At 50.1% G+C, this 23,450-nt stretch overlaps 10 protein-coding genes and 1 non-coding gene across 11 annotated transcripts; 5 read left to right on the top strand and 6 right to left on the bottom strand.

The window, feature by feature from the left end:
• Positions 1-4: 4 nt before the first annotated feature.
• Positions 5-1,750, bottom strand: Aud_001350 (uncharacterized protein; the record flags this gene model as incomplete). The annotated part of the gene is made up of 1 exon (XM_043286849.1): positions 5-1,750. The coding sequence occupies one exon, from the start codon at positions 1,748-1,750 to the stop codon at positions 5-7; it is 1,746 nt and encodes a 581-aa protein (XP_043142784.1).
• Positions 1,751-1,996: 246 nt separating this feature from the next.
• Aud_001349 (tafazzin) lies at positions 1,997-2,982 on the bottom strand (the record flags this gene model as incomplete). The annotated part of the gene is made up of 2 exons (XM_043286848.1): positions 1,997-2,810; positions 2,873-2,982. 2 exons carry the CDS (start codon positions 2,980-2,982, stop codon positions 1,997-1,999), a joined length of 924 nt encoding a protein of 307 aa, XP_043142783.1.
• A 749-nt stretch (positions 2,983-3,731) lies between these two features.
• Positions 3,732-4,277, top strand: Aud_001348 (mitochondrial 54S ribosomal protein mL60; the record flags this gene model as incomplete). Its single annotated transcript, XM_043286847.1, has 3 exons — positions 3,732-3,772; positions 3,892-4,121; positions 4,225-4,277. 3 exons carry the CDS (start codon positions 3,732-3,734, stop codon positions 4,275-4,277), a joined length of 324 nt encoding a protein of 107 aa, XP_043142782.1.
• Positions 4,278-4,732: 455 nt separating this feature from the next.
• On the bottom strand, positions 4,733-5,902 carry Aud_001347 (uncharacterized protein; the record flags this gene model as incomplete). The annotated part of the gene is made up of 1 exon (XM_043286846.1): positions 4,733-5,902. One exon carries the CDS (start codon positions 5,900-5,902, stop codon positions 4,733-4,735), a length of 1,170 nt encoding a protein of 389 aa, XP_043142781.1.
• A 3,063-nt stretch (positions 5,903-8,965) lies between these two features.
• On the top strand, positions 8,966-10,628 carry Aud_001346 (cytochrome P450; the record flags this gene model as incomplete). Its single annotated transcript, XM_043286845.1, has 4 exons — positions 8,966-8,995; positions 9,072-10,178; positions 10,235-10,407; positions 10,475-10,628. 4 exons carry the CDS (start codon positions 8,966-8,968, stop codon positions 10,626-10,628), a joined length of 1,464 nt encoding a protein of 487 aa, XP_043142780.1.
• Positions 10,629-14,709: 4,081 nt separating this feature from the next.
• Aud_001345 (uncharacterized protein) lies at positions 14,710-15,307 on the top strand (the record flags this gene model as incomplete). The annotated part of the gene is made up of 2 exons (XM_043286844.1): positions 14,710-15,145; positions 15,216-15,307. 2 exons carry the CDS (start codon positions 14,710-14,712, stop codon positions 15,305-15,307), a joined length of 528 nt encoding a protein of 175 aa, XP_043142779.1.
• A 1,555-nt stretch (positions 15,308-16,862) lies between these two features.
• On the bottom strand, positions 16,863-17,414 carry Aud_001344 (uncharacterized protein; the record flags this gene model as incomplete). The annotated part of the gene is made up of 1 exon (XM_043286843.1): positions 16,863-17,414. One exon carries the CDS (start codon positions 17,412-17,414, stop codon positions 16,863-16,865), a length of 552 nt encoding a protein of 183 aa, XP_043142778.1.
• A 2,111-nt stretch (positions 17,415-19,525) lies between these two features.
• On the bottom strand, positions 19,526-20,098 carry Aud_001343 (uncharacterized protein; the record flags this gene model as incomplete). The annotated part of the gene is made up of 1 exon (XM_043286842.1): positions 19,526-20,098. The coding sequence occupies one exon, from the start codon at positions 20,096-20,098 to the stop codon at positions 19,526-19,528; it is 573 nt and encodes a 190-aa protein (XP_043142777.1).
• Positions 20,099-20,926: 828 nt separating this feature from the next.
• On the top strand, positions 20,927-21,025 carry Aud_001342. Its single transcript has one exon. It is a non-coding gene; the product is annotated as a tRNA-Val (tRNA).
• Positions 21,026-21,615: 590 nt separating this feature from the next.
• Aud_001341 (EXPERA domain-containing protein) lies at positions 21,616-22,353 on the top strand (the record flags this gene model as incomplete). The annotated part of the gene is made up of 1 exon (XM_043286841.1): positions 21,616-22,353. The coding sequence occupies one exon, from the start codon at positions 21,616-21,618 to the stop codon at positions 22,351-22,353; it is 738 nt and encodes a 245-aa protein (XP_043142776.1).
• A 435-nt stretch (positions 22,354-22,788) lies between these two features.
• Positions 22,789-23,007, bottom strand: Aud_001340 (uncharacterized protein; the record flags this gene model as incomplete). Its single annotated transcript, XM_043286840.1, has 1 exon — positions 22,789-23,007. The coding sequence occupies one exon, from the start codon at positions 23,005-23,007 to the stop codon at positions 22,789-22,791; it is 219 nt and encodes a 72-aa protein (XP_043142775.1).
• Positions 23,008-23,450: the final 443 nt, after the last annotated feature.

Here is a 23,450-nt window from a genome sequence, read left to right as displayed (position 1 = left end):
AGCATCATGGGACAAAATTTCGATAATCTGTCGCGAGTAATTTCTTGAGGGTGTCGGCATCCAACCCCTCCAGGCCAAAAGAGAAATGCACCCACTTTCCTCGTCCGCTCTGCCGAAGCTGCAGTACACTTCTCTGCACCGCTTTCGCAGAACGCAGAGTCTCGCGGTAGTACTCCAACTCCTTCGCACGCCTGTACTTGAGGCGCTCAATCTCGACATCCCACGGAAGATCCGGGATATCGGACGGAGCGGGAGATGGCGCATGGATGGACGAAGCGAGGGATCGCGACGGTCGCTCAGCTGCGCCGCTTTGCGGCACGGCGAACTCACTGTCGTCGATACGAGGGAGCCACCCAGGTCCTAATCGGACATACTCGATATCCCTCCATGATCCGTTCCATTCGGGACCAGACGGTAGTGCCTCGCCGTCCGGGCTGACGCCTTCCCACGTTAATGCGGGGATCCAGTCCCCGCAGCCTTCGAGATCCAGCCACTTCAGACAATATGTTACGCGCGAGACCCTGCGCAGAATGGCAGCTGCTTCGGCCCAGTTGTTCTCCATTCCAGAGTAAGAGTCCGTACCCCCGTAGGCGAAGGTGAGGGATCTTTGGGTGGGATGCCTAATGCGCGTGTTCATAGCGTTCGGCGTAACTGTTGGTAAAGGCCAGTGCGCCAAAGAGAGATGAGTAATTGTTGATAGACGCGATAGGAGATCGACAAGGGAGTTCCAGTTTGCAGCCGCGGGTTTGGGGTGCGCTAGGGAGAGGAAGCGCAGATTTTGGAAGCGAAGGCCCTGGCTTAAGGCCTTGGGTATGGGCATATTAGGCTTTTCATCCGTCAATTCATCTTCTTCGTCATCGATCTCTTCCCATGATGATGGAACGGGCTCTTTAGCCTTCTCTTGTGCAAGACTTGCTCCAGACTTGTTCGAGAGGAAAAGTTCATGTGAGAGCTGTTTTAGAGTCATCCAGCGCCCTAATGCACTGCTCAAATCCAAACGCGAGACCTCTGAGTCGCCATCTTGGGTTGTATCCCCTGCATCCCCACTCCCATAGTCCTCGGTACTGAATTTCTCGAACAAAGGCTTCAGCCCATGTACCAGCCCTTTTAGAGGTTGATCTCTCGCATAAACAGCAATATAGCTCAGCAGTAAAATCTTGACGTGACTGGGCAGCACAGCCAGGAATTGCCCATCGTATTCGATATGCCATGCCCATTGTGACGCCATGGTCTTCAGAACCATGTGCAACAAGTCCGACTTGCGCGGGAACGTCGTTCCCGGAAGCCGATCCAACCGGTATATGATCCTTTCCACTCGCGCAGCATTTGTAGCACTCAGATCTTCATCCGATGTATCCGCATCATGACTCCCCAAGAGCCAGCTCTGGGGAGGAGGCGGTCCAGGAGTTCTCCGGAGCCGTCGTCCAGTCACTCCGACGCGGCGTGCTTCCGGGCGGGGACGAGGTGGCGGCGTTTCAGGGAGTTCTAGCAAGTTCCGTAGTGACGGATGGACAGACCGAGGAGCGACAAACCGGGTTGGATTGCCAGCGCCATCTTCAGGCGAGCGGGAAACCTGAGTGCGACGAAGATGGTTGATCAGGTCGTTGACCGATGGTGTCGATGTGCTCGAGGACGAGGCCTGCGAAGCTTGAAACCGTTCATTTTGGTTACGAGGACCGGACGAAAATAAAGTATGATGAGCGGGACTGACAGGCTTCGCGAATGAGTGTTTGTGGTGCTTTTTGGGCATAGAGAAGATGGCTACAGAGAGGAACGAGGTGCAGGTGGGGTGTTGACGGAGCGGCGTTGGAGAAAAACCTGGGGGAGCTTTTGTTGTTACCCGTAGATGATTTCGCCCCCCTCAGCCAGAGAAGATAATAGGGCTGGATTCGACTCCGGAACAACTAAACGACGTTCTATATCCTCAATTTTATGTACACGGACCATTCGTAATCTTACATATGTACTTGAGGAACAAAGAGTAGGCAAGCCCGACTCATATGTCCCTTACCCATGACTCATCTTTCATTTTGCCTTCTCGTTGCGGACCTTCTTGAATCCAGGTCTCCGCGAGCCCGTGTTTAGGGTCTTCGTCGGAGAGGCCCCTTGTCCGTCTTACCTCCAAAACAAGATCCCGGACCGTCCTGGTAACCTCCTTTCGCAGCTCCACCGCTTCTTCCCCGTGCAGCAGTTCTTCGCTAAGCACCCCTAGGGGGAGGTTGCGAGACTCCGGTGACGCCGACTCAGCCTTTGCCTTGATCTCACGCCATCTTCTTCTCATGTCGCCAAAGACAGCCTCGGAATCTACCTTCTTTCCAAAAGTGATGCTAATTTCCTTCCCTACTCGAGGAAGAAACCGAGGAAAGCCACGGCTTTCGTGCATGACCTGGTCAAATCCCTCCAGCCAGATGGGGACAACGTCAGGACACTCGTTTGCTTCCAATATCAGTCGAGCGACACCCCACTTGAAGTAACGCATCGTTTTGTTCGGAGCCTGGTGTATTTTCCCTTCAGGAAAGATGTGGACCCAGGAGTATGAGTTGCAGGCGTAGGCAGACGGCGCTAGATGTGAATCCATTCCAGTAGTGGTGTAAGCCGTGGGAAGCTCCGAGAATGGGTCGACGCAGACGTTCTCTATGCTCCAGTGCTGCCTTTCGGGGGGCGGGAGGTGTGGATCTGGAGGGAACGGCCCCTTCGACAATAACCGGATAGCCTGGGTTACGGCTGGCTGCGCCAAACCGCCATGGGGCGAATGTGCTAGTCGATGTGTGGGCAGGACTTGGCCCATCGTGAAGAAAAGTGCCAGAGGTCTACTCAGGTCCAGCTGGTTAGCCGCAACACCATGACCAGATCGTGTGTTGTTTCAGCGTACCGGCTTTGATAACAGATATCATGGCTGCCAAAGCCCCATCTCTTGTTGGACGAGGAAAGTCCAAAATTCCACCGTAATGGAATTGCTCCCCACATGATCGGGTCATCCATACTGCTCGAGTCAGCGACAACGGTAAGCTTCGTTGAAGTCGCAGATGGGTGTGTCGCCTCAAGTTGCAAGGCGCATCGTACGTACGTACACGCTTATATGGTTCGAGACTGTCAAATCAATCCCATGTCAGCAATTGATCTCCACGCAGCGACCATATAGAGACAGATAATATTGAAGAGTAAAGAGGATTAATACCTGTCAGCAAACCCCTCGTTCTTCGCGATGTATTCTGTCGAGATTCGAGTAATTCCAGAAAAGACTCCAAGCCATTGATTTCCGGACGACTACACATGTACAAGAACGAACGGCACAATGCAGCGACTCCGAAAATCGTCGTAGCCGAGAGCGCTCTCCAGGGGACAGACGGGCAATCGCCCGTCGCGCTGCGATCCGTAGAACGGGACATGGTATACAGCTCTACCGAGAAGAATCCATGGACAAGGTAGATGAACAACAAATACGCCGAGAACAAAAGACAGCGGCACTTGAGGATGCCAACAAGGGCCAAACAATGATTGAAAGTGCAACGGGGGGACGAGACCTACTATTCTCCCCAGACGGAGGCGTGAAAGCAAGAGATGCCTTCATTGGCTTTGACTTTTGCGGCCGCGGAGATCGGAGGCGAGCACGGACCACCCTGCACCTCCAAACCTCCAGAGGATTTTCGCCCCGAATCTGCCCATCCCCGACAGCGACAGTGCTACCCTTGCAGCATTTCCAGCGAACACCTTGACAGGATACCGTCAAGATGTTCAAAGCCTCGTCACCGCTCTTCTCGGGCCTTCTCTGGTATGCCCCAAGCCTTTGATGCAGCCTCTGCCGCCTCTGCAGTGGTTCTTCCGCTGCCTTTTTTTTTCATTTCCATAAAGCACAGGACTAACGATTGACACCTTGGACCGAACGAACAGGAAGATCCCATGGCGTATTTCATCACCTCAGAAAGCACGGCAAAGAAAGCGTCTACGCGCTGTTGACCGGGTGGTCGATACCCTGAGCGCCGCCTTGCGACGAAACGGCCAGAGCACAAAAGCCGTCGATCGGTGGTATGCGGAAATGCCTCGGGAGGAAGAGATGTTGCCCAAGGACAAGTACACACTGTTCGATAAGAAGGAAAAGACCTATCGGAAGGGTATTCACAGTAAGTTTGTCTCAACACTGTCACTGCTCCATTCTCTGTGGCCGCTTTGCACTTGTTTTCTCTCAAGGCGAAGATACAAGGATGCTGACGGCTCTCTTTTTAGAACTGCCCAAGTGGACAAGAGTCAGCCAGCGCCTGAACCCTCCTGGTTTTTAAGTTCTCTTCTTCGACGCACGATACTCTTCAGAACCGTCCATACGATCCGCTGAAAATGTTTGTACAATACACCACAGCCCTTATCGCCTAGACCCTCTGATGAAGATGAGGTTGAGCTAGAAGGGATACAGGGCAAATCGGAGTTCTCGGCTATTGGGAAATTACACAATGACTGCGATGGGTTTTAAATTCGGCTTACAATGCATTCATACAAATATGAGAGCACATTTCACACTCACAGATCTCGTTTCTTTCTAAGATGATATCTTGATCATACCTGTATAACAATAAATGATAAATTGAGACCTAACACTCGGCGAAGAGAGTGAAAGTTCTCCCGGTAGAGTCAATATGATATCTATCTGGCCTATGGACGACAGACCGCTTCGTCAACCTCTCCAAATTTCGCCGTATCTGATGCAGGGCTTGAAGAAATGTCCGGTGGCTGGTACCTCTTAGGCGGCGTCTGCTTGGGGAGTATTCAAAGCTTCATTTGCTATGGCCTGGAAGTACCGGGTAAGCTCAACCGCTATCTCCTTCATCCTAGTTCGATTGGCCCTTCCTTCATAGATCGCTTTACGGATTCGATAACCGCGGCGCACCCTTTGCCAGTCACCGAGGGTCTCTTGCCATCCTGCTCCTCCTTCGTAGTATGCGTCTTGCTGCGTGGTTGACATTGCAAAACCTTGCGGGGGTCTTCGAAGAATCCAACTTGCGGGATCGACTCTCCCATCCGGTGGCTCATCTGCTGAGCCTTCAAGTAACGCGACGCTCTTGATGACATCTCGGAGACCTGATGTCCGTCGATTCCGATTGACAGCAGCCCTCCAAGAGTTCAAATGAGGTATGTTGGCTGTTTTGCAAGAGCTCTCGGGATATTTGGGTCTCGGCCCCCAGCGAGGTATTGGATATGGAGAATTGAATCGTGGATCTCCCCGAAGACGTCTTGCTTCAATGGGGACCCGTGAAATAGGATCGAGTACAACCCAAGTTTCCCTATTGAGCCAGTGATTGGCAAGCAAGGCAAAGTGAAAAGGCCTACGACCAGGACTAAGCTGTACCAAGAGCCATTCCAATTTTCGATTCAGGTCGTGAGCTAGCTTCACCTCCCAGGTGCTTAGACTTCGTAAAGGTACCTTTCTAAGTTCCAGGTGCCTAGCTTTTGAATGACGGTTTTCGCAAACCTTCGTGTTGTTGGTGATTCCATGCAAGCTCCGTGGCCTCCCTACACGATCTGAGCACGGAGAGCTCTGAACGGCACCAGAAGGTGCAGCCTCAAGACCCGAGTCTCTGACTTCTGCAATTCGACATGTACTATCATCGACGCGAAGTTGTCGTTTGAAACGTCGGTGATCAGCTTCAGAATCCTGTGCGCCCTTATTCGATATTTCGCGTCTCTCGTGATCAACGTGTCGTTTCATGGATACGGTGTGACTGGTTGCGTCGGAGGAGGGATTGGCGATCCTGCTTCCAAAGGTCTTTGGGACCACTTCCAACAGTGCAGTGCGTTCGGACGAGAAACTGCTGAGGAGCCCAGACTCGGGGCTTCCGGGAGGCCCGAGGAGCGGGCACTGGTTGTAATGGATGCATTTTGACGTTTGAAGTTCCATCCGAGCGGACCACATCTGGTATGCAAGAGCAAGAGGTCTCCTCTGAATTGAACGAGAGGCAACTTCCCCGTGTCTGAAATTCTGAGCAGTATAAAACCCTTCTGAGCGATCTATGAGCCTTAGAGGACCAGGTTCTGTACTCAGTAGACATGGCATGGAAAGATTTTGCCGCAGCGCTGGGTCGTGGTTCGGGAAAATGAGGACCATACGGTTGCCTTTGCGTACGTATATTGTATGATTCAATGGCAAGGGCGTTCCGCCATGGTTATAGAGTATGCGGAGATCTTGGAGTTGGATTGTGTCAGTCGTGGAATTTCGCTCGAGTCTTCTATCTAGTTGTGTTGATGTAATCAGCGATAATTGAGAACGATCGGGCATTGACATCTCACTCGATGATATATTATGAGAACCTTGTCTCTCTGATGACTTGAACACAGGCCTACACAGGTTCCGAGTTGAAAGAGTGTTCCTTCCTGCGCAGAGAGGGTCCGCTGTATTTTCACCAGGCGCCAAAGAACGCCCAACTGGAGGGCCAGGGTTCCAGATAGCATCCGCCGTCATGAATTCGTAGCTTCTAAAGCATTTCGGCACCCATCGGAGGAATCTTCGCTTTTCCTTGTACTTTTCCAGCTCCTTTTGGCCAGGATCCCACCAGACCCAGCGAAAGTCGGCCTTGGACGATCTCCACGCCGTCCAGTCATGCAATCTTTGGAAACATTTTTGGAAGAGCCTCTTGTGGAACTCATGTCGTTGCAGTGGTACCCAGCCATACCAGGTCCTCGCGTAGCGAGTGTTAACCTTCTTTCCTTTCCTGACGACTCGGTCCCGCGTGAGTAATCGAAAGAATTGACCAATTTTCCAGAACAAAACCGCCAGCACAAATATGCAGATAGTCCCCACAAACAGTTGGATGAGTACCCTCAGTCTAATGTACCTTGTGACCCGTATTGGTCGTGCGTGAGCGCTTTTGGAAGAGTGGGAAACAGAAAAGGATTGATAGTATCGTGAGTGAAGGACAGGCGCCATCTGAGAGATAACCGAGCGTCAGCCAGATGTTCATTGTGATAACAATACTGTTCTTGGATGCGAAGTCTTCCATATTGCATGTAGATAGCTCGGTGTTTGAAGTCAACGTCACGACACGTGAGCGAGGGGGCAGAGAGCCGTTGTGGCCCAAAAGGGAAGGAAGGTGCCTTTCCGTCTGCCTTTCTACTTCGAAGATTGCAACAGATATACTCTGCTGGGGGCCACTCAAGTAAAACATCAGGTGTGGTTTTTCTCACACGATATAAGCTTGCTGCTTGGTGATATTGAATGTATGATCCATAGTTCCAGGTTGAACCAGACCATTAGTCAAGCCGAGTATTATTTCCGCGTACACCAGGTTCATGCCAATGTAATTGCGCCGCCCTACTAAGAAAGGCTGGCAGACCTGCCTCTGATCCACCTGTGTTTACTTCGGCCGCCTATCATCAGAAGTCAGCTACCGCTTCAGTGCGAATTGGCACGGCCAGGCAAAGTTGTGCTCATTATCATAGGCCACCAACACGCAGATGTTGATGATCCTACTGCCAGGGATGAAGTGGCTGTAGACCATCGTGGGAAACCTTCTAGTGGAGATCTAAGGATAGCAGGGGGCGCATGCGCAGGGGACTTAAGGTAAGCGTCCTGATATATTGAAAGTGAGTAAGTTAAATCATTGCCCAATATTAACTGGCTGCTTGCCACACTTAACCCACTGGTCCATGCACTTGAGAAACAGATTGATGTGCTCCTCAAAGTAATGCCCTGGTCATCAGTCATGCCATCGCTGGTCTTGGATTGGCGGGCATTACCAGTGGTGCCTCATTTATCATGACCTATTCGATGTCTCTAACGAAGCGTCCCATGTGCGCTGGCTTCATCGATGCCATGTATGGTATCGCATCCGTTGCCGGTCCCTTGCTGGCAGCGCATTCCCAGATATAGGTGATATGGCGGGTATGCATATAGCACATTTATTGATACTATGTGCTGGGATCTAAGGTATGCTGATTACTTTCAAAGGCGTTTTTATATCAACCTTCCCGTCGGTGCGGTAGCCGTGCTCTTGATCCTCATCTTCTCAAGCCATTCAATCTGGAGTTGGAGACACAAACTCGTATAGCTGGGACGCAGGCATGGTCACGGTGGACTAACCCCTGCGGAAAATAGTGGATGTGGATCAGTCCTAGGCAATTATATCATGCTTCTCAAGAATCTCCAAGAGTAGTAGTCGCCCGACCAACGTGGCGCGCTTGGGATTGTAATGGATGGTTGGCTCCATATCCTCAGAAACAAGTCGGCCAGATCCACCCCGTCGATCGCCATCGTCTAAAGTCTCGAAGCGATTGCATTGGATGGGGAGTAATTCTTCGCTTAGAGCATTCTAGCCGAGTCCAGGGTCATACTTGCGCGTGAAATGTTACGTCTGATATCCCTTGCGATCACGGATCAATCTATACATATAGGGATAAAGCGGGGTTGAACACTATAGGTAGCTGGTTTGGGTTAACGTGATTCATATATAGAAAGTATCCGATATTAAGATGGAGCAGTGGCTCCAGTGCTTCCATCCTAAACTTTTAGTGTCAAGAGTGTCTGTACGCTGTCCATCGGTTGATCTCGTCGGATTTGTCCGGCGATAGCACAACGTCTTGGACCTAAGCATAAAAATATGCGCCATTCCGGCTCCACTAACTATACGCGACCGCTATGGCCGTGCTTGGGATCGACTTCACCTCACGAATCATGAGCCCATGCATAAGTGGGGAGGATATCATTGTGACACTGGACTTATGCCACCCCACTTTGACATACATCGGTCTATCAAGCCGGCAAGAGTCTAGTCTAGCTCTAGCTTCAGCTCTAGCTCCAGCAATGTAGTAAATGTCACACACAAGGGTTCGAAGCCAACGAGCGAATAAGCACGATCCGCTAGGCCCTCCGGTGATGCTACCTCGGCGAATTCGTTTGTGGCAGTTATTTAAGGCAGTGTTTGTCCTAGATCAGAGTCTAGACGATGCAACCTCCTAACAGGCACAAGATAAGTAGGAAAAGATGACTCCAATATCTATCGTGCTATCCCTAGTAAGTGCACGTATAACCAGTGACTGCCTGACTGGAAACCGTCCTGCAGGCACTGCTGAGCTGACTCATTAAATAGCTGGTAGCCGTTCTGTTTGGACAGGCTATCTACAATATCTATCTCCACCCGCTTCGGAAATTTCCTGGTCCCAAGCTCGCAGCATGCACGAACATCTGCTACATCTGGTGGACCATCTCCGGGAGAATACATGCCAAATTAAAAGAATTGCATGACCAGTATGGCGATGTCGTGCGCATTTCGCCCTCCATCCTGGTGTACCGAAGCGCCAACGCTTGGAAAGACATCTATGGTCACCGGAAACATGGTGCCAGTTCGTTCATCAAGGATCCCGAGTACTATATCCCCAGCCCGAACGGCGAGCATATACTTACAGCGAGTGATGCCGATCACGCCAGACAGCGGCGGCTATTGTCTCATGCGTTCTCCGAGAAAGCGTTGAGAGAACAAGAGTCGCTCGTACAGCATTATGTGGACCTTCTCGTCGAGAAACTAAAAGCTGAATGCGCTGCTTCGCGGAGCACGGTCGATATGATGAAGTGGTACAATTACACCACCTTTGATATTATTGGAGATCTGGCCTTCGGAGAGCCGTTTGATTGCCTCCGGGACAATGGCTACCATCCCTGGGTGAAGATGGTTTTCCAGAGTGTGAAAATGAGCGTCTTCCTGAGACTCATTCATCTTTATCCATTGCTAGAATCGCTGGCTAAGAAAGCCCTCCCCAAGAAAGCTGCGAGGATGCGGAATGAACACTGGCGCATGAGCAAGAACAAAGTCGGTCGTCGTCTGGATCTGCAAACTAGCAGGCCGGACTTCATGTCCTACATTCTCAGACACAATGACGAACGAGGCATGACGCGGCAGGAGATAGAAGCGAATGCAGGTGTTTTAATTCTTGCTGGGAGTGAGACGACCGCTACCTTGCTGTCCGGCTGCACTTTCTATCTCCTGAAACACCCGGAAGTGTACAATAAGCTCGTCCATGAAATCAGGGGGGCTTTTGAGAAGCAAGACGATATCACCTTCCTTGCAGTGGCAAGACTCCCGTACTTGCACGCTGTTCTCGAAGAAAGCTTACGGATATATCCTCCTGTGCCAGGATATCTGCCAAGAAGGGTCCCGATGGGCGGCGCTTCCATTGATGGACAATATGTCCCGGGAGGTGTACGCGAAGACTTAAAGATCATTTGCCACGTCCCTTCTGCTAACAGGTTCGGTAGGTCTCTGTGTCGGTAGTACCATTCTCAGCGTCTCGGGCTACATCCAATTTCGTCGAGTCTGAATCTTTCATTCCTGAGCGTTGGTTGGAGAACAGGGATCCTAGGTTTGAATCGGATAACCGAGAGGCCTCGCAACCCTTCTCCTATGGTCCTCGGAATTGTCTAGGGAAGAAGTATGTTGCTGCACCCTCTTCCTCCTCGACTCATTACTGACAAAGGGCTTCTTCTCGCTCGATACAGTCTCGCTTATGCTGAAATGCGCCTCATCGTCGCAAAGCTGCTCTGGAATTTTGATATGACCCTCCATGAAGGCTGCCGCGACTGGGATGACCAGACATCATATATCATTTGGCAGAAGCCTTCCTTGATGGTGGGACTGCAGGCTGTCAGGTAAGCATTTACACATGCGGGAGCTCAAACTGTGCCCTTCTGCTCTGTGCGGTTTGTGTTACAGTAGGATATGTCAACACCATCATTCGGGATTACATAGGGCTGGAGCCAAGGACATAGGGCCTTTGCTTTTGTGTAACAATGACACACTTATTGTGTTGGCTGCTGATCCCCCTGCATCGGATTAACGCGGAGAGTCCGAGGGGACTGAGCTATCGATATCGCATGATCGACGATAGTCAAAGATTATCAATAATACCAGGAGTTTGACTAATGTTGCCCCCTCTCGTTCTGCAAGAAGTAAAGGAAAACTTTCGGTCAGTCAGCTGTCCGTAGAAAGTAGGAATGATTCCCAAGCTTTCGCGACAAATGAGTCGAATAATGTCCATTACCAGCTTCTAGTTTCAAACATGAGCTATTTCATAATCTCGAGCTTCGGCCGGGACGCCCTTTCAGTTTCCACATGTGGGGTTCAAACCGCGCAGGATCGTCGAGACAGAACCTAAAATGAGTTAATACCAAAATAAGGTTGAAATAGTTTCTTGGGAACAAAACACAGCCTCAATAGTTAAGCGTGGTCATCTGAAAACAACTTCCCCCTTTTTAGTGGTCTGGAAACTTTGTCCCTATTCGAGTCCGGGTGCATGAGCGGCCCTGTCCAATGTTGGAGCCTCTCATGGTTTCTTTTGTACCTTCTTCTCTGCGGAGGGAGAATCCCTGTTAGATGATGAGATGAATAAGGTACTTTGTTGATTCGAAGTTGACCCTACGAGTCATGACATAAAAGCGAGTCTGACTTGTACCGCACGGTTCAACCGCTCGGGTGACGATCTCTTGCCCTACCGGACGATGCCATTTGCCGGGGCAATGCATCACTGCAGCCGGGGGTGGTGCTGCCAACCGTGCGACGTCATACCTCAGTAGTGGTACTTTTGGCCGACAAATACCTCTCCTGCGACAGACTGCAAAGGCACAGTTTGAGGCTGTTCTTCCAGGGCCAGATCAGGTCTGGTGAAGCAACATTGTGACACTTGATTTATGCAGAGAGATGCGCGTCAGAGTTGGGGCTGCGGTATGCCTTGCAGTTCACCGGACGATCTTATAATGTTCGAGACTTGCCAATCGTGTTAGATTGATACATTTGCTAAAACAAGAAGATCACTTGTCGATGTGTAACCTCATCCAGAAAAAAGGGTATCATGCGGTCTCAGGCTCCGAGGATCGAGTTGCGCTTTTGGTAGGAGAAATTCAAGTGAAGTTCCTCAAGTTCATTCGAGCATTGCGGCATTGCGTATCCGATATCAGGAATCATCCCAAAGAGATCCTCCATACGCTAAAATCAGAGAATGAAGCTGTGAACAGCTGAAGGAGTCTCCAGATCCAAGAATGCATGGGCGGATAGTCCCAGTCCGACGAACTTTGCGGACTCAGCAATGCAGACGAGGAAGACCGCAAAAGCACGTAAAAGGCAAAGTTTAGGAAACTGTATTCGTGAGACAGATGACGTTTGCGAGAACATCCTGTTTGATGCCCCAGTATGAGTGTCAAAGCGTAATCACACGACGTCAACGAGGCATTACGCTGGCCTAGTAACCACGCTATTAGACCACAGATCTGGATAAAGTAGTAGCATGAGGCCCAGAGCACCCGGCGAGACCGAACCAATATTTCCTCCTGGAAAAAGCCCAGTAGGTATCTTGGATTCATAGGATTCACCGCCACAACTTGGCCGTTCGTGATCCACTTCAGCCACAGGTGGCTTGTGTTATCATGTTGAATCGGCGACCCGCAAGGGACTATCGATCACAAGCGGGGTGGATGGTAGATCTCGTCTCAAGTCGTCAAGGAGTGCTCCCCAGCATCTTAACATTGCACCGTGCATGAGAGGAAAAGCAAATACAAGGATACTCCCCAAATAAGTGGTACAATGCAGATCCAACAAAATTTTTCATACCGTGTCGGCTGTCGATTAAGGGTCCTTCTCTTGCCCAGTTTGCTGTCATACAGATTTTACTGCTCAACTGTTCACAAGCAATACCCTGATATGGTGTCCCGGTATACTGCGCAGCAGGAGAAGCCCGAACCCTGGTTCTACTCCACTAGTTCGTTGCGAGCTGCGGGGGACCACTACAATAATAGCAGTTCATCGAGCAAACAATAGCCACTCTAGACCACATTGTTAATATGATGATCAGCAGTCAATGATCGGTCGGAAGAACTGGCGACCTCGTGGTAGCTCAGGGGATCCTGGGATGGAATCGTGTAGAAAGGAGTGCAGTCCATGACGGTTCATCTTCACAATAAACAAGTGTGGAATGATCGACAATGGACACGCAGCGGCTTAATATTTGGGAGCTTGGAAGATACAGCTACATCCAATAGCGCGAATCAGCAAGGTGATGGCCAGGAAGACAGATGTGCAACAAAAGCAGAGAACAAAACCCATCAATAAATCTGGGTGAGGCTGAGGTGGGGATCTGTGGCTTGTGGCCAGGACTAACCCGGAAGAGGTGTGGCGAAGTCGTTTACCCAACATTTGTCCAAAATTGGCCCTTTTTACCCGCATCACTGTGATCCATCTCTTGATTACAGAAATTGCTTCCCCATCCAGGCTACAGTGCTTGGATTCAATTGGCGCAATTTTCCAATTCCAGTAAACAACTACATTAATCCACTATCCCTTCTTGACCATTCTCCGACACAAAAACGGAAAGCTTTGCGTACCGCTGTGGAAACTAGGACGTGCTTTGTTCTCGCCCAGTTGTCTGTTCCTCCAGGTTCATTGGATAGCGAACAAAGTCTATCTTCTGACAATTTCAGTCCCCGCGCTGTACACCGTTTGACGGAATGTTCAATATCTTGGTTTCGTAGCAACATTGCGATTGCCACAGCTTGTTGACTCGTACACTATGCAGTGAACAAGCATGATCCTTCTGAGAATGAGTGATGAATGCAGCTTTGTATCATCCCTTTCCAGGATTGAGTATCTCTCTGGGCCACACAAGAAAGCAAGGGAACTTCATGGACCATCCATTCTCAAGTCCAAAGGGCGAAGCATGAGTCACCTCTTCCCCAAAGCTCCACTGATACAATGGTCTACTGCTTGCGAATACGGATGTAAAGACGACTGGCTACCGTTCGCCCGAGATTCTCGGGATCGGCATGCGTTATAGATCAAGCTTGCATGATGCGCAAGGATTTGGGGATCAACTTGTGCGTCACAATTCGATTCGGCATGCCCCCGGAAGCCAATCTGGCATGTTGACCTACCGTCCATCTCTTCTGATCGGAGTTCCGGGATTCTCAGCTGCTTTAGCGCTGTGGAAGCTTTATCCATGTTTATTCAATGGGGCGTTAGAGTGGCGTTCGCTCGATCAGATGGTGCCAGCGCAAGCCCAAGAAAAACAATTATGGAGAAAGACACGACGCGACCTCCTCGAGAAAATAATAGAGACGAATGAGAAGACAATTAGAGGAACAGGTGAGAAATGGCCCAGAACAGGGGTTCCACTTTCCCAAATGCCCATATTGCACGAAGGATGACTTTTTCGTTTTATTACTATGGATTCGCTATCCATCCGACAAAATCCAATAAACACTGTGACAAGTTTATGGGCCCTTATCCAGCCTCAGCACATAACTGTAATTCCACGCAGATCCACATTCTCGCTAATCTTGCATTTCAAGGGAGCTATTGAGATTAGCTTTTTCCCTTGTCTGCGGTGGCAAACCTACTAAGACAGCATTCAGCACTGTCCTCCAATTTGGAAATATGTTTATCATGTCCTTTGCGGAGGATTCAATCTATATGAGGCCGCACTCAACATATATGAACCACCCTCGGGAGCCCATTATTACCCTACCTTTTGCTTGCTAATTCAAGAACGATTGTCTCTACCAATTGTCTGGTGAATCCTCTTGCTTGTGCTATGTTGGATTCCTTCTATAGACAATTCTGCCATTTCAAGCTAAAGATATACGTCACTTGCTTTGTTGAAGTTGTACCTGAGCTTACTTAATCGAATTGCTCTGTCCGGTACGATAACCAAGACCACACCGATTTTAACAAGAGAAACTTGCGAAAAATGGTCCAGAGCAAAGGAGGAAGTTCCCAGGGAAGCTCCAGTAGGGAATTCGGAATCACATTTGAGATTGAGCCTCCAGCTGCTGTTCGTCCTGGGACGCCATTTACCTTGCCAGTGGTTGTGGCAGTCAGGCCCGTGGGTAATCGAGTCAATCCAACAGTCCAGCACATGGTTGCGCACGCATCGCTCAGGAGCGAGACAGGAGCGGCTGCGGCCACCGGACTGGCGGGGACGCTAACGTCCAGTGTGCGCAGTCGGAACGGTAACACAACGAGCGGATTTGCCAAGTTCAGCCCTCTGAGCATTGCGCAGCCCGGCCGCTACCGAATTCGAGTGATCCTCGGTGCTGCCTCACACAGTGGAGTCACCACAAAGGAGTATGTCGACTCGGGGGTCATTCATGTCCATGCAGGAGCAGAAGCCGTGCAGCGCCCAAGTACGTATTGTCCTTGGATTTGCATCTCACCAGCCCCTGCGCATCGTGACCACGGGCTGACCGGTTCCAGCGCCTTTGCAGATATCGAAGCTCCAGGCCATGACGGTGGAAAATATCGATATAACACCGGCTGACATTGCCGCGTGGCAGAGAGCGGCATGAGCATCTCTCGAGTCTCACTCAATAGTGGGACTTGTTCCACATCACTCTTCATAGATTCAAGAGTTATCATGATTACACGACCGGACGCTTCCAAGTCACAAACCTGATGGGGGCATATTATTGTTTACGGGTCAAGGAGTACCGCTGGAGAATCGGAATTCCGTGATTATTCGGCTCCGGCGTTCTGCGTATAATGCAATCAATTTTCCCTTTTGGGTCGATTCCCCTCCCTTTTTTTTTTTTTTTTTTTTTTTTTTCTCCTTGCTATCGCCCTTGAGACGTCCTGCCTGACCAGCGACACCAACGTTTATCTACTGTTTAATGATAGTTATTATTCCATAGATGGTCATAGCACACGGTAGTAGCCACTTAGTACTTGCTAATTCATCAAACTCCCCTCAGTACCTTCGTAGTAAAATCGGTAATCCTCGGTGATTGCTTCGCCTTCAAATCCCTTAACTGCGCCTGTGGAGTCACTGGAGGGAGTGTGGACTCGGCTTGAGCACAGACTATTGACGGGACCCATCCCACGTGTGATCGCAGTAGATAGACTACGGCACAAGAATCCAGCAATCATGATTATGAATTCGAATTTGAAAATGGTAAATATGCAAGCCGAGTCCTGACAAATATCGAATATCGGCCTGAAGAGCGTCACCTGCGATTCTAGACGATCGTGCACGCCTAGTGGTCGATCAGATGGGGAGCTGAGAGCCGAACCTGCTTATTCCCAATCCATGGAACGTAGAGTAAACTACTTGCAGCAATTTGCCTTCCAATGTGCTCTCCAGCTGTTTTTGAAATTTTGGTACGTTTGTAAAACTAGTTGTTGACGTACTACTCGCTGCGTAGTCAAACAACTACTTTAGTCCAGGACGAACGGCGCCAGAGGTGGAGGCTAGGTCAAAGCCCTAAGTGGGATGGGGTGACCCTGACTACTGTTCCAAGGAACATTATTCCGAACTTCATATTCTGAAGAGATGGATTCCAGCTGGTGGGAAGGTTGATGTTGTTTGATGAGCTTATTTTTCTATGGCTTTTACAGGAGTGATAGCATGATGGCCGGGCTTACTGAGCCAGGTATGTAGTCCATGCACTGGGATTTTAGCATTCAATTTAGCTATGATGCGATCAGATCAAGATTGCTGGTTGAATGGAATTGAAAGTACTATGTACAGTCATAAAGACAATCAAGACCGATCATAGGTGCGCGTCGACTGAGTGACGGAACGCCGCGAAGAATACAGCCAATGCTTGCGGTTTCCTCTTTGGGATGTCCAATTTTTGATGCCGTGCATTGTCTGGCGTGTATTCTCGGTTCGATGCAGCTTCTTGCGGGTGGTTGACCTCGATGCTCTGTCTATGCTGAGGAAGCGATGACCCATCGAAAGAGGATACCGATCACTGCTGGTATGTTCAAGATGTCCGTCGGTGGAGTGTCACTCGTTCACAACGATGCTGTTTGACAACAAGATAGATTTGGTGTCCCATCACCCAGGAATTTCAAGTCGAGGACCAAAGAAGAGACGAAAAATGATACGAAAAAGCGCGACGTTCAGCTCTCTTTTCCATGACGCAAGCGATCAACCCCCTCACGGACCGTGTCCCGCAGACTGAACCCACCGAACAACCAATCGTTAGAGTGACGGCCGTAGTGGTTCACAGTCCCGCTGTAGCGACGATAATCATCGCTGCTCTTTCTGGACTGAGAGCTGTATGATCCCGAGTCGCGCTTGTTGGGACCGAAAGAAGTCGGACTCGCAGACTCGATGGGAGACATTGCGGTAGGGCTTGTTGAACGTCGAGGGATATTGTCACAAGAAGTAGGGATACTTCTAGGAATGATGTCTCCGTAGCTGTCGGATGTGGAGCGACGAGTACGATTTACCGGTAGCTCTGGCCCAATTGCGGCAGGCGACTTTGAGCGAGAGCGGAATATTCGTGCGCCGGACGGGAAGGAGAGTCTGTGGGAGGATTGGCGGAGAGTTCTAGTGGCGTTGTCGCTTTGAGAGGAGTTAGATGAGGAGACAGTAGTCGTGTGAGAAAGTGGACGATGGATATTGCTTTGCTCGATTTCTGCGGGACCAGCACGGTGCTGATCTTTCATATTCGATAAAGATTTGAAAAGCTATGTAAGATCTTTACCCGGAGTTGGGACTTGGAACTTGGAAGAAGAAGACCAAGAACAAAGTCTGACCAGACTCGCGGACCGATGGTCATATTTATGTCCTTCAGCTCCAGCATCCACATTCTTTTACAGTCAACATCGTTATCTTCTTTCCCCCTTCATCACCCAATCATCGAGGCATGAGGACGGGACTAACATTTCCTGGGGCACGGGGCCCCTGCTCCCATTGACGAATCAAGAGCTGCCAACGATTCTAAGTCGGTGAGACTTTCGGCTGGCCCCACTTACTCTGCCCTACAAGGTTGACGAAGAGCCAATCACCGCTTCGACACCTGCAGATTGATCCCTGTGAAGGGCCAAATTCACCGCTTCTGCCTAGTGGCCTGAATTATCAACAACAACATTGTCACCTGGTACCTGTTCTCAACCTTGAATGGATGAAAAGATAGAAAGTGCCAAAACGTTTGGATAGGCATGTATCACTTCGACTTTCAATGATCGAGATTTTGCTCAAATCCTCTTCTGGATTGTACATCTCTCAGTCATCATTCTCTCTCACTTCCCACCATGTCGAAGAAATCCTCTGGGAAGGCCGAAGCAGCTGAGACCCGCCCAGAGTGCTAAGGGTTTAGCGCGGTTCTAGCGTGCTTCGAGAAGGATATGGGGCAGCTCAAATGGTCCAATAACATTACCTGGCCCCCCAGAGGGGATGAATCTCGCATTGCAACTGGTCAAAGGGAGGGGGAGCCTATCGTGATGCTATGCCGTCCATGCGTTAGTGTAGGAATTAGCCCAGGATGACTTGGTGACTTCTAGGTAGAAACATTTCTCGACTGAAGGTAGTAGCCCGGCTGTCTGACACGTTTCAGTGTCTGACTCGATTGACCACGGGGACTTACCTCGAGCAGCCGGAGCATAGTAACAATCCGCATGCACCAGGTCCTGAAGCTAGACCACACAATTACTGCTGCCATTTTTCTGTGTCTACTGCCAAGTGCTGAGAAACCGCCAAGCACGGACGTGCGAACAAAGAAACCAACATCTCCACACTTGAGGCTTCTAGCAACGCGCTACTTCGTAATTTCCCCTCATATGACATCACCTGATTGCCTTCCAGGTTAAACCAGAAGATTTCTCCTCGGCACGTTCGTTCCGATCATCTTCTCTGGGGAACAAAGATACCTATGGGCTATCAGGAACTATGCGAGGGCCACCTGGGTTGGATTGTATTAGTCAATTTCTTGCGAGAGATCAGCCACGCACATCTGACCTCGTGCTTGATGTCTTGCCCGACAATACCATTCTACTCTTACACCTTCAGCGGCATATCCATCTCTGCAATGTGTCCTTCCATGATGCACATCTAGTCATAGTGGATAAATGGTGCGCAGCCAATCTAATACAGAGCAGTGTTTTACCATTGAATCCAGAGCTGTGGCCTCCCGAACATTGTGATCCGATACAAAGTCAACTAACGAGGTGCCTCATCGCAGATGATGCTATGGGATTTCCTCCTGAGCATTAGCTGAGAGAGAAGTTGAACCTTCATAGCCAAGCTCTGTATCGCAGCTGTTTTGGTCGGCGAGTCTCTTGCTTGTAGACATTCGGGACATATTGCAGTTGTGAATTTTCTCACCTAAAAATATCATGGTTAATGAGAGGTGTCTTCTGCAGCGCGGACCATAATCTCAGGTTACAATGCGTACTGCTGGTAGTGTCCTTGAATGGTTGGGTCTCGTAGGACTGGAAAGGCGTGATTGAAGGTTTTGGGAGGTCAACAGAGGTAATATCAATGTTTACGCATACAATGCTTTGCATATACTATCATAGCAGTGAGAATATATACTGCCTATAAGCTGAACAGTGCAATAACTCACACAAATTGAGACTAAGATATTGGCTTTAGATCAATATAGAACAACTCCCCGGCTACCATGTTTGAGAAATAGCTACGCTTAGCAATGAGAGCGAGGATTGAGTTTCACAAATATCCAAGCTGTTGGCAGAACTAGGTTCCCGAAATGCAGATGAGCGATCAAGATGGAAGAAACAATAACACCAAACGCCAGGAGAATGCGAAATCCCAGCACTCACTCCTCCAAAAGCGTCCACAGACTCGCACTCGGCGCCCTCCACGACCGCGGCTGCTCCGAATGACACCTCCGGTGGTTTCTTTCGGCCGCCAAGTAGTCAGAATCGTCGGTGGTTGTTCTTCCCCGATCAGTGAACATATTAGCCGGTTGTGTCTCAGACGCTTGAGGCACCCACAACGAGACCACCACTTGTTTCCCAGCCGAAGTAGTTGTAGGCAAAACGAACAGCGATCGAGCCTTATCCAGCGGCGGACGAATCATCCTTCGTAGCGAGCCTGTGCCGCCGCTCATGGTAGAACTCCTCTGCGCGGAAGTATGATGTCGGACGGCGTGCTTCGATGCAAACCATCGGTGGGACCGAGTCTTCGTCCGCACGATACCGGCAGACGCAGCATCATCTTCCGGCAGATCTTCAGAGACGATGGGCGCCAGGTAGTGTTCTTCGAGCTCCGCGAGCGTCGAGGGATCTAGTGCGCTGGAATTCCGGGCGATCCTTCTTTCGCGCAGCTGCGCTCCTGGGCTGCCAAAGGGCCAGGAATGGCGTCTTCGGTGGTGACGCAGGTGTGGCATGTTCAAAAACCAGACTAAACAAAGACTATCTTTCTTGTACAACAATAGCAGTATGCTCCCTATGCAGAAGACGTTTCGGACAAAATGAAATGAGGAATGAACCAAGTATCTACTTCCTCCTTAACGAGAGACAAAAGATTCGCCATCCAGATTCTCCCAGTAATATCACAGAAGCAAAATGGCCAGGTTTCTATCTTCAGGCTTCAGCCTGCCCGCATCTTTGAATTTAAAGAGCTCCGCCCTCTGGAAATGATCATGAGGCCACCACGTGAACGGCGCACGCGTCAGAAGGCGTGAGCAGAGAGCTCGCCCGGTGACTGATTTAAACCAAACACAAATCCAGTCTACTATAGCCTAGGGCAAGCTCTATGACTATTAGTACTGTCAGGACAATCTTGATTCGTGATCACAGGGGGGCGCAGAGTGCCCCGAATTGAGTCACGGAACGGGTAGGCAGCAGGGGCCCGAATCTTGCAGACTGACGATCATCTGTGGCGTACTGAGCAGCGTCGTGAGTGGCAGGCGACTGTCCGACTGCAGACGATATCCAGGACAGGTCGAGCTTCAGATTCGGTGACATCGTGAGGATGTGTGACCGATGTCCTGGAGCTATATCAGTATGGGCCAGCTTGCTGGATGTGGTCCTGGAGTCCATTTTTGACTTGCGACCGCAGGTGTAGTACAGTCAGCGGATGATGGACGGAACCCCAGTCGTTCGGTCTCATCACATGTGCTGATTCAAATATCAAAACAAGGAATGCCTCTCCCAAAGTGGTCTACATATTTTGGGTTATAAAATATAATATCAATAATCTTCTAACAAGAACCAGTCACGTGGTCTAATGGTTATGATTTCTCGTTCACAATCAAAAGTGAGCATCTTCAAGGATTCCGAGAAGGTTCCCGGTTCGATCCCGGGCGTGACTACTTTTTTTGTTTTACAAATCGCGATCAAGCGATGGTGGATTAATTATGCTTGCACTGAAATATATCTACAAACTCCTCTTGGTTTAAAGCATGGTCAGTACATGGACATCTCTGAAGGATCATCTGATATAGACATGGCGAAACTGGTGCGGGGATTGCTTAGGCGCTCTTTGTCTGGGGCTGAGCCCATCCTTGAAGGCTTCAAGGTTTTTGGAGACGGAACTGAAGCCTAGTCGAACGACAATCAGTAAGGGAAGGATTATCGATGCCATCAATTAAACCACAGATGAATACCACGATGTTGAAAACAGTTCTAGATCAATGGAGGAAGTGGAGATGATTTCCGCGATACCATATATGCCTAAGGCATCAACTTTATTTATGCGAGACTAGTGTTGGAAAATCAGGGGTTTGTTGATTGTCTCTCTGGACTCGCTCTTCAATTCATCTACCAGACAGGACAAGCTCAATGTGGTCCTTCAGAAAAGCTCTGCTCGCTTGAAATACCACCCATTAATCTACAGCCTGCGCATATTCCGTTCTGCAATTACTCTACCTCTTCAAGAGACCTACAGTGGTGCACGAGAGCCATGGCTTCCACCATTGCTTTTACCCTCGACGTCCCGACGTTACTCTGCATCGGCTTTACTCTATCGTTCATGCCTATTGCCTACCTGCTTGGCAGATCACTGATACCGTCTTCTCAAACGCGCAACCGGATACTCTTTTACTGGCACGCTTACGATGCCCTCACCCACATCTTTATCGAAGGATCGTTCCTGTATGAGTGCTTCTACAGCTACGCCACGCTCCCCGCCGGAGTTAGCAAAGAGCCATACTTCCTAGGCCACAAGGACCGTGTGTATGGTGCAGCCTACGGAACGGGCCCAAGTGCTCGACTATGGCAGGAATACGCAAAAGCAGATCGTCGCTGGGCCGTCGCTGACGCTCCCACCATCTCTATTGAGCTGTTGACCGTGTTCCTCGGCGGCCCGGCTGCCGTGTATGTGTGCTACTTGCTGTGGAAAGCATCCAGCAGCCGGTCTACTGCATCGGCAAAGGGCGCAGCTAAGGCGAGATTGTGGCTCGTTGCGCCCGCGCTGGCGACGGCTGAGCTGTATGGGGGTTTTATGACCTTTGCGCCTGAATGGCTGACCGGGAGTTCCCAGCTGGTTACAAGCAACCCTGTGTACCTCTGGTTTTACCTCTTTTTCTTCAACACCTTGTGGGTGTGGATTCCGCTCTGGGTCCTCTGGGAGGCTGCGAAAGAGCTGCGAGCAGCTTTTGTGACAGCTGAGAAGGCTGATGAGGGTCGGAAGACCAGGTGATCGTCTGCTTTGATCTTGGACATATGCAAGGAATACGGAGTACATGAGCAGCAATGAGACGAAGAACATAGTTTTGATACTTATTTGGTTGCGTATATCCAGATATAGTCCCCCATCGATGGTTTCAGGGTCACAATGAGACTCAATCCTAATTCTTAAAGACACATCCGGCGTCCGTTCTAGCTATTTACATCAAGAAGATGGAGGCGGGGAGTTTACTTTATTCTTCTGCAATCGCCCAGCCAGCCAGAATACGACGACGAATATGAGAAGGGAGATTAGAGTGGAATACGTTTGAAATCCAGCCGCAATTCGCTCGCCATTTTGTCTTAAGAAAGAGGAAAGAATAGGTAGACCACCCATACTATCTATCTATGGCGGGCTCTTTGTAAGTTGTTTTGTCGCAGTCGCAACCTCTGATCTGCAAAGAGCCCGCTAGGGGCGTACCTGCGCATGGTATAATCTCGAGAATTCCGAGTCTCGCGCAAGCAACGCCGCGGGCGAACCCAACTCGACTATTCTGCCCGCATCCACCAGCGCCACCAGATCATACCGTTCGACGTGCTGGAGCTGATCCATGACGGCAAGCACCGTGCAGCCCTGACACTCCACTTCGAGGACACGCTGCATCGACGTTGCTGTGGCTGCGTCCATACTGATGGCCCGTCAGGACTGTTATCTGCTGATTTTATATTGGCTTTTGCCGTCCAGCGGACAGAATCTACCTGTAACTTGCCCTCGCATCGCGGAACTCGATGGCGCCGGCATGGCCACCCCGGCGGCGGGATGGCTGGTGCGAGGGCGGGACATTCCGGTTTGGTGTCGCGGACGAAGGTCTGCACGCACGCCCACTGCCCCGATGGAGGTCTCCATCAAGATCCAGTTCTTGATGGGGGAGGCGAGGCCGGTCGAGAAGGTGATGGCAATGTTCAGGGCCACGCAGGAAAGGGATTAGATAGGTACGGAGTAGAGTATTGCGAAACTATATAACTACTGCAATATCACCTGTGACATGTAGAACTACTTATCTAGTCTGAGCCATGGCGTTCAAGCTTGAACCAGATTGGAGTCTGATTATTCACTTGGATCACCTCACT

The sequence above is a fragment of the Aspergillus udagawae genome, assembly GCF_001078395.1.
Source record: "Aspergillus udagawae IFM 46973 DNA, scaffold_1, whole genome shotgun sequence".
NCBI lineage: Eukaryota > Fungi > Ascomycota > Eurotiomycetes > Eurotiales > Aspergillaceae > Aspergillus > Aspergillus udagawae.
The sequence above is the reverse complement of the archived record's forward strand: the minus strand, read 5'-3'. Positions and strand labels throughout refer to the sequence as shown.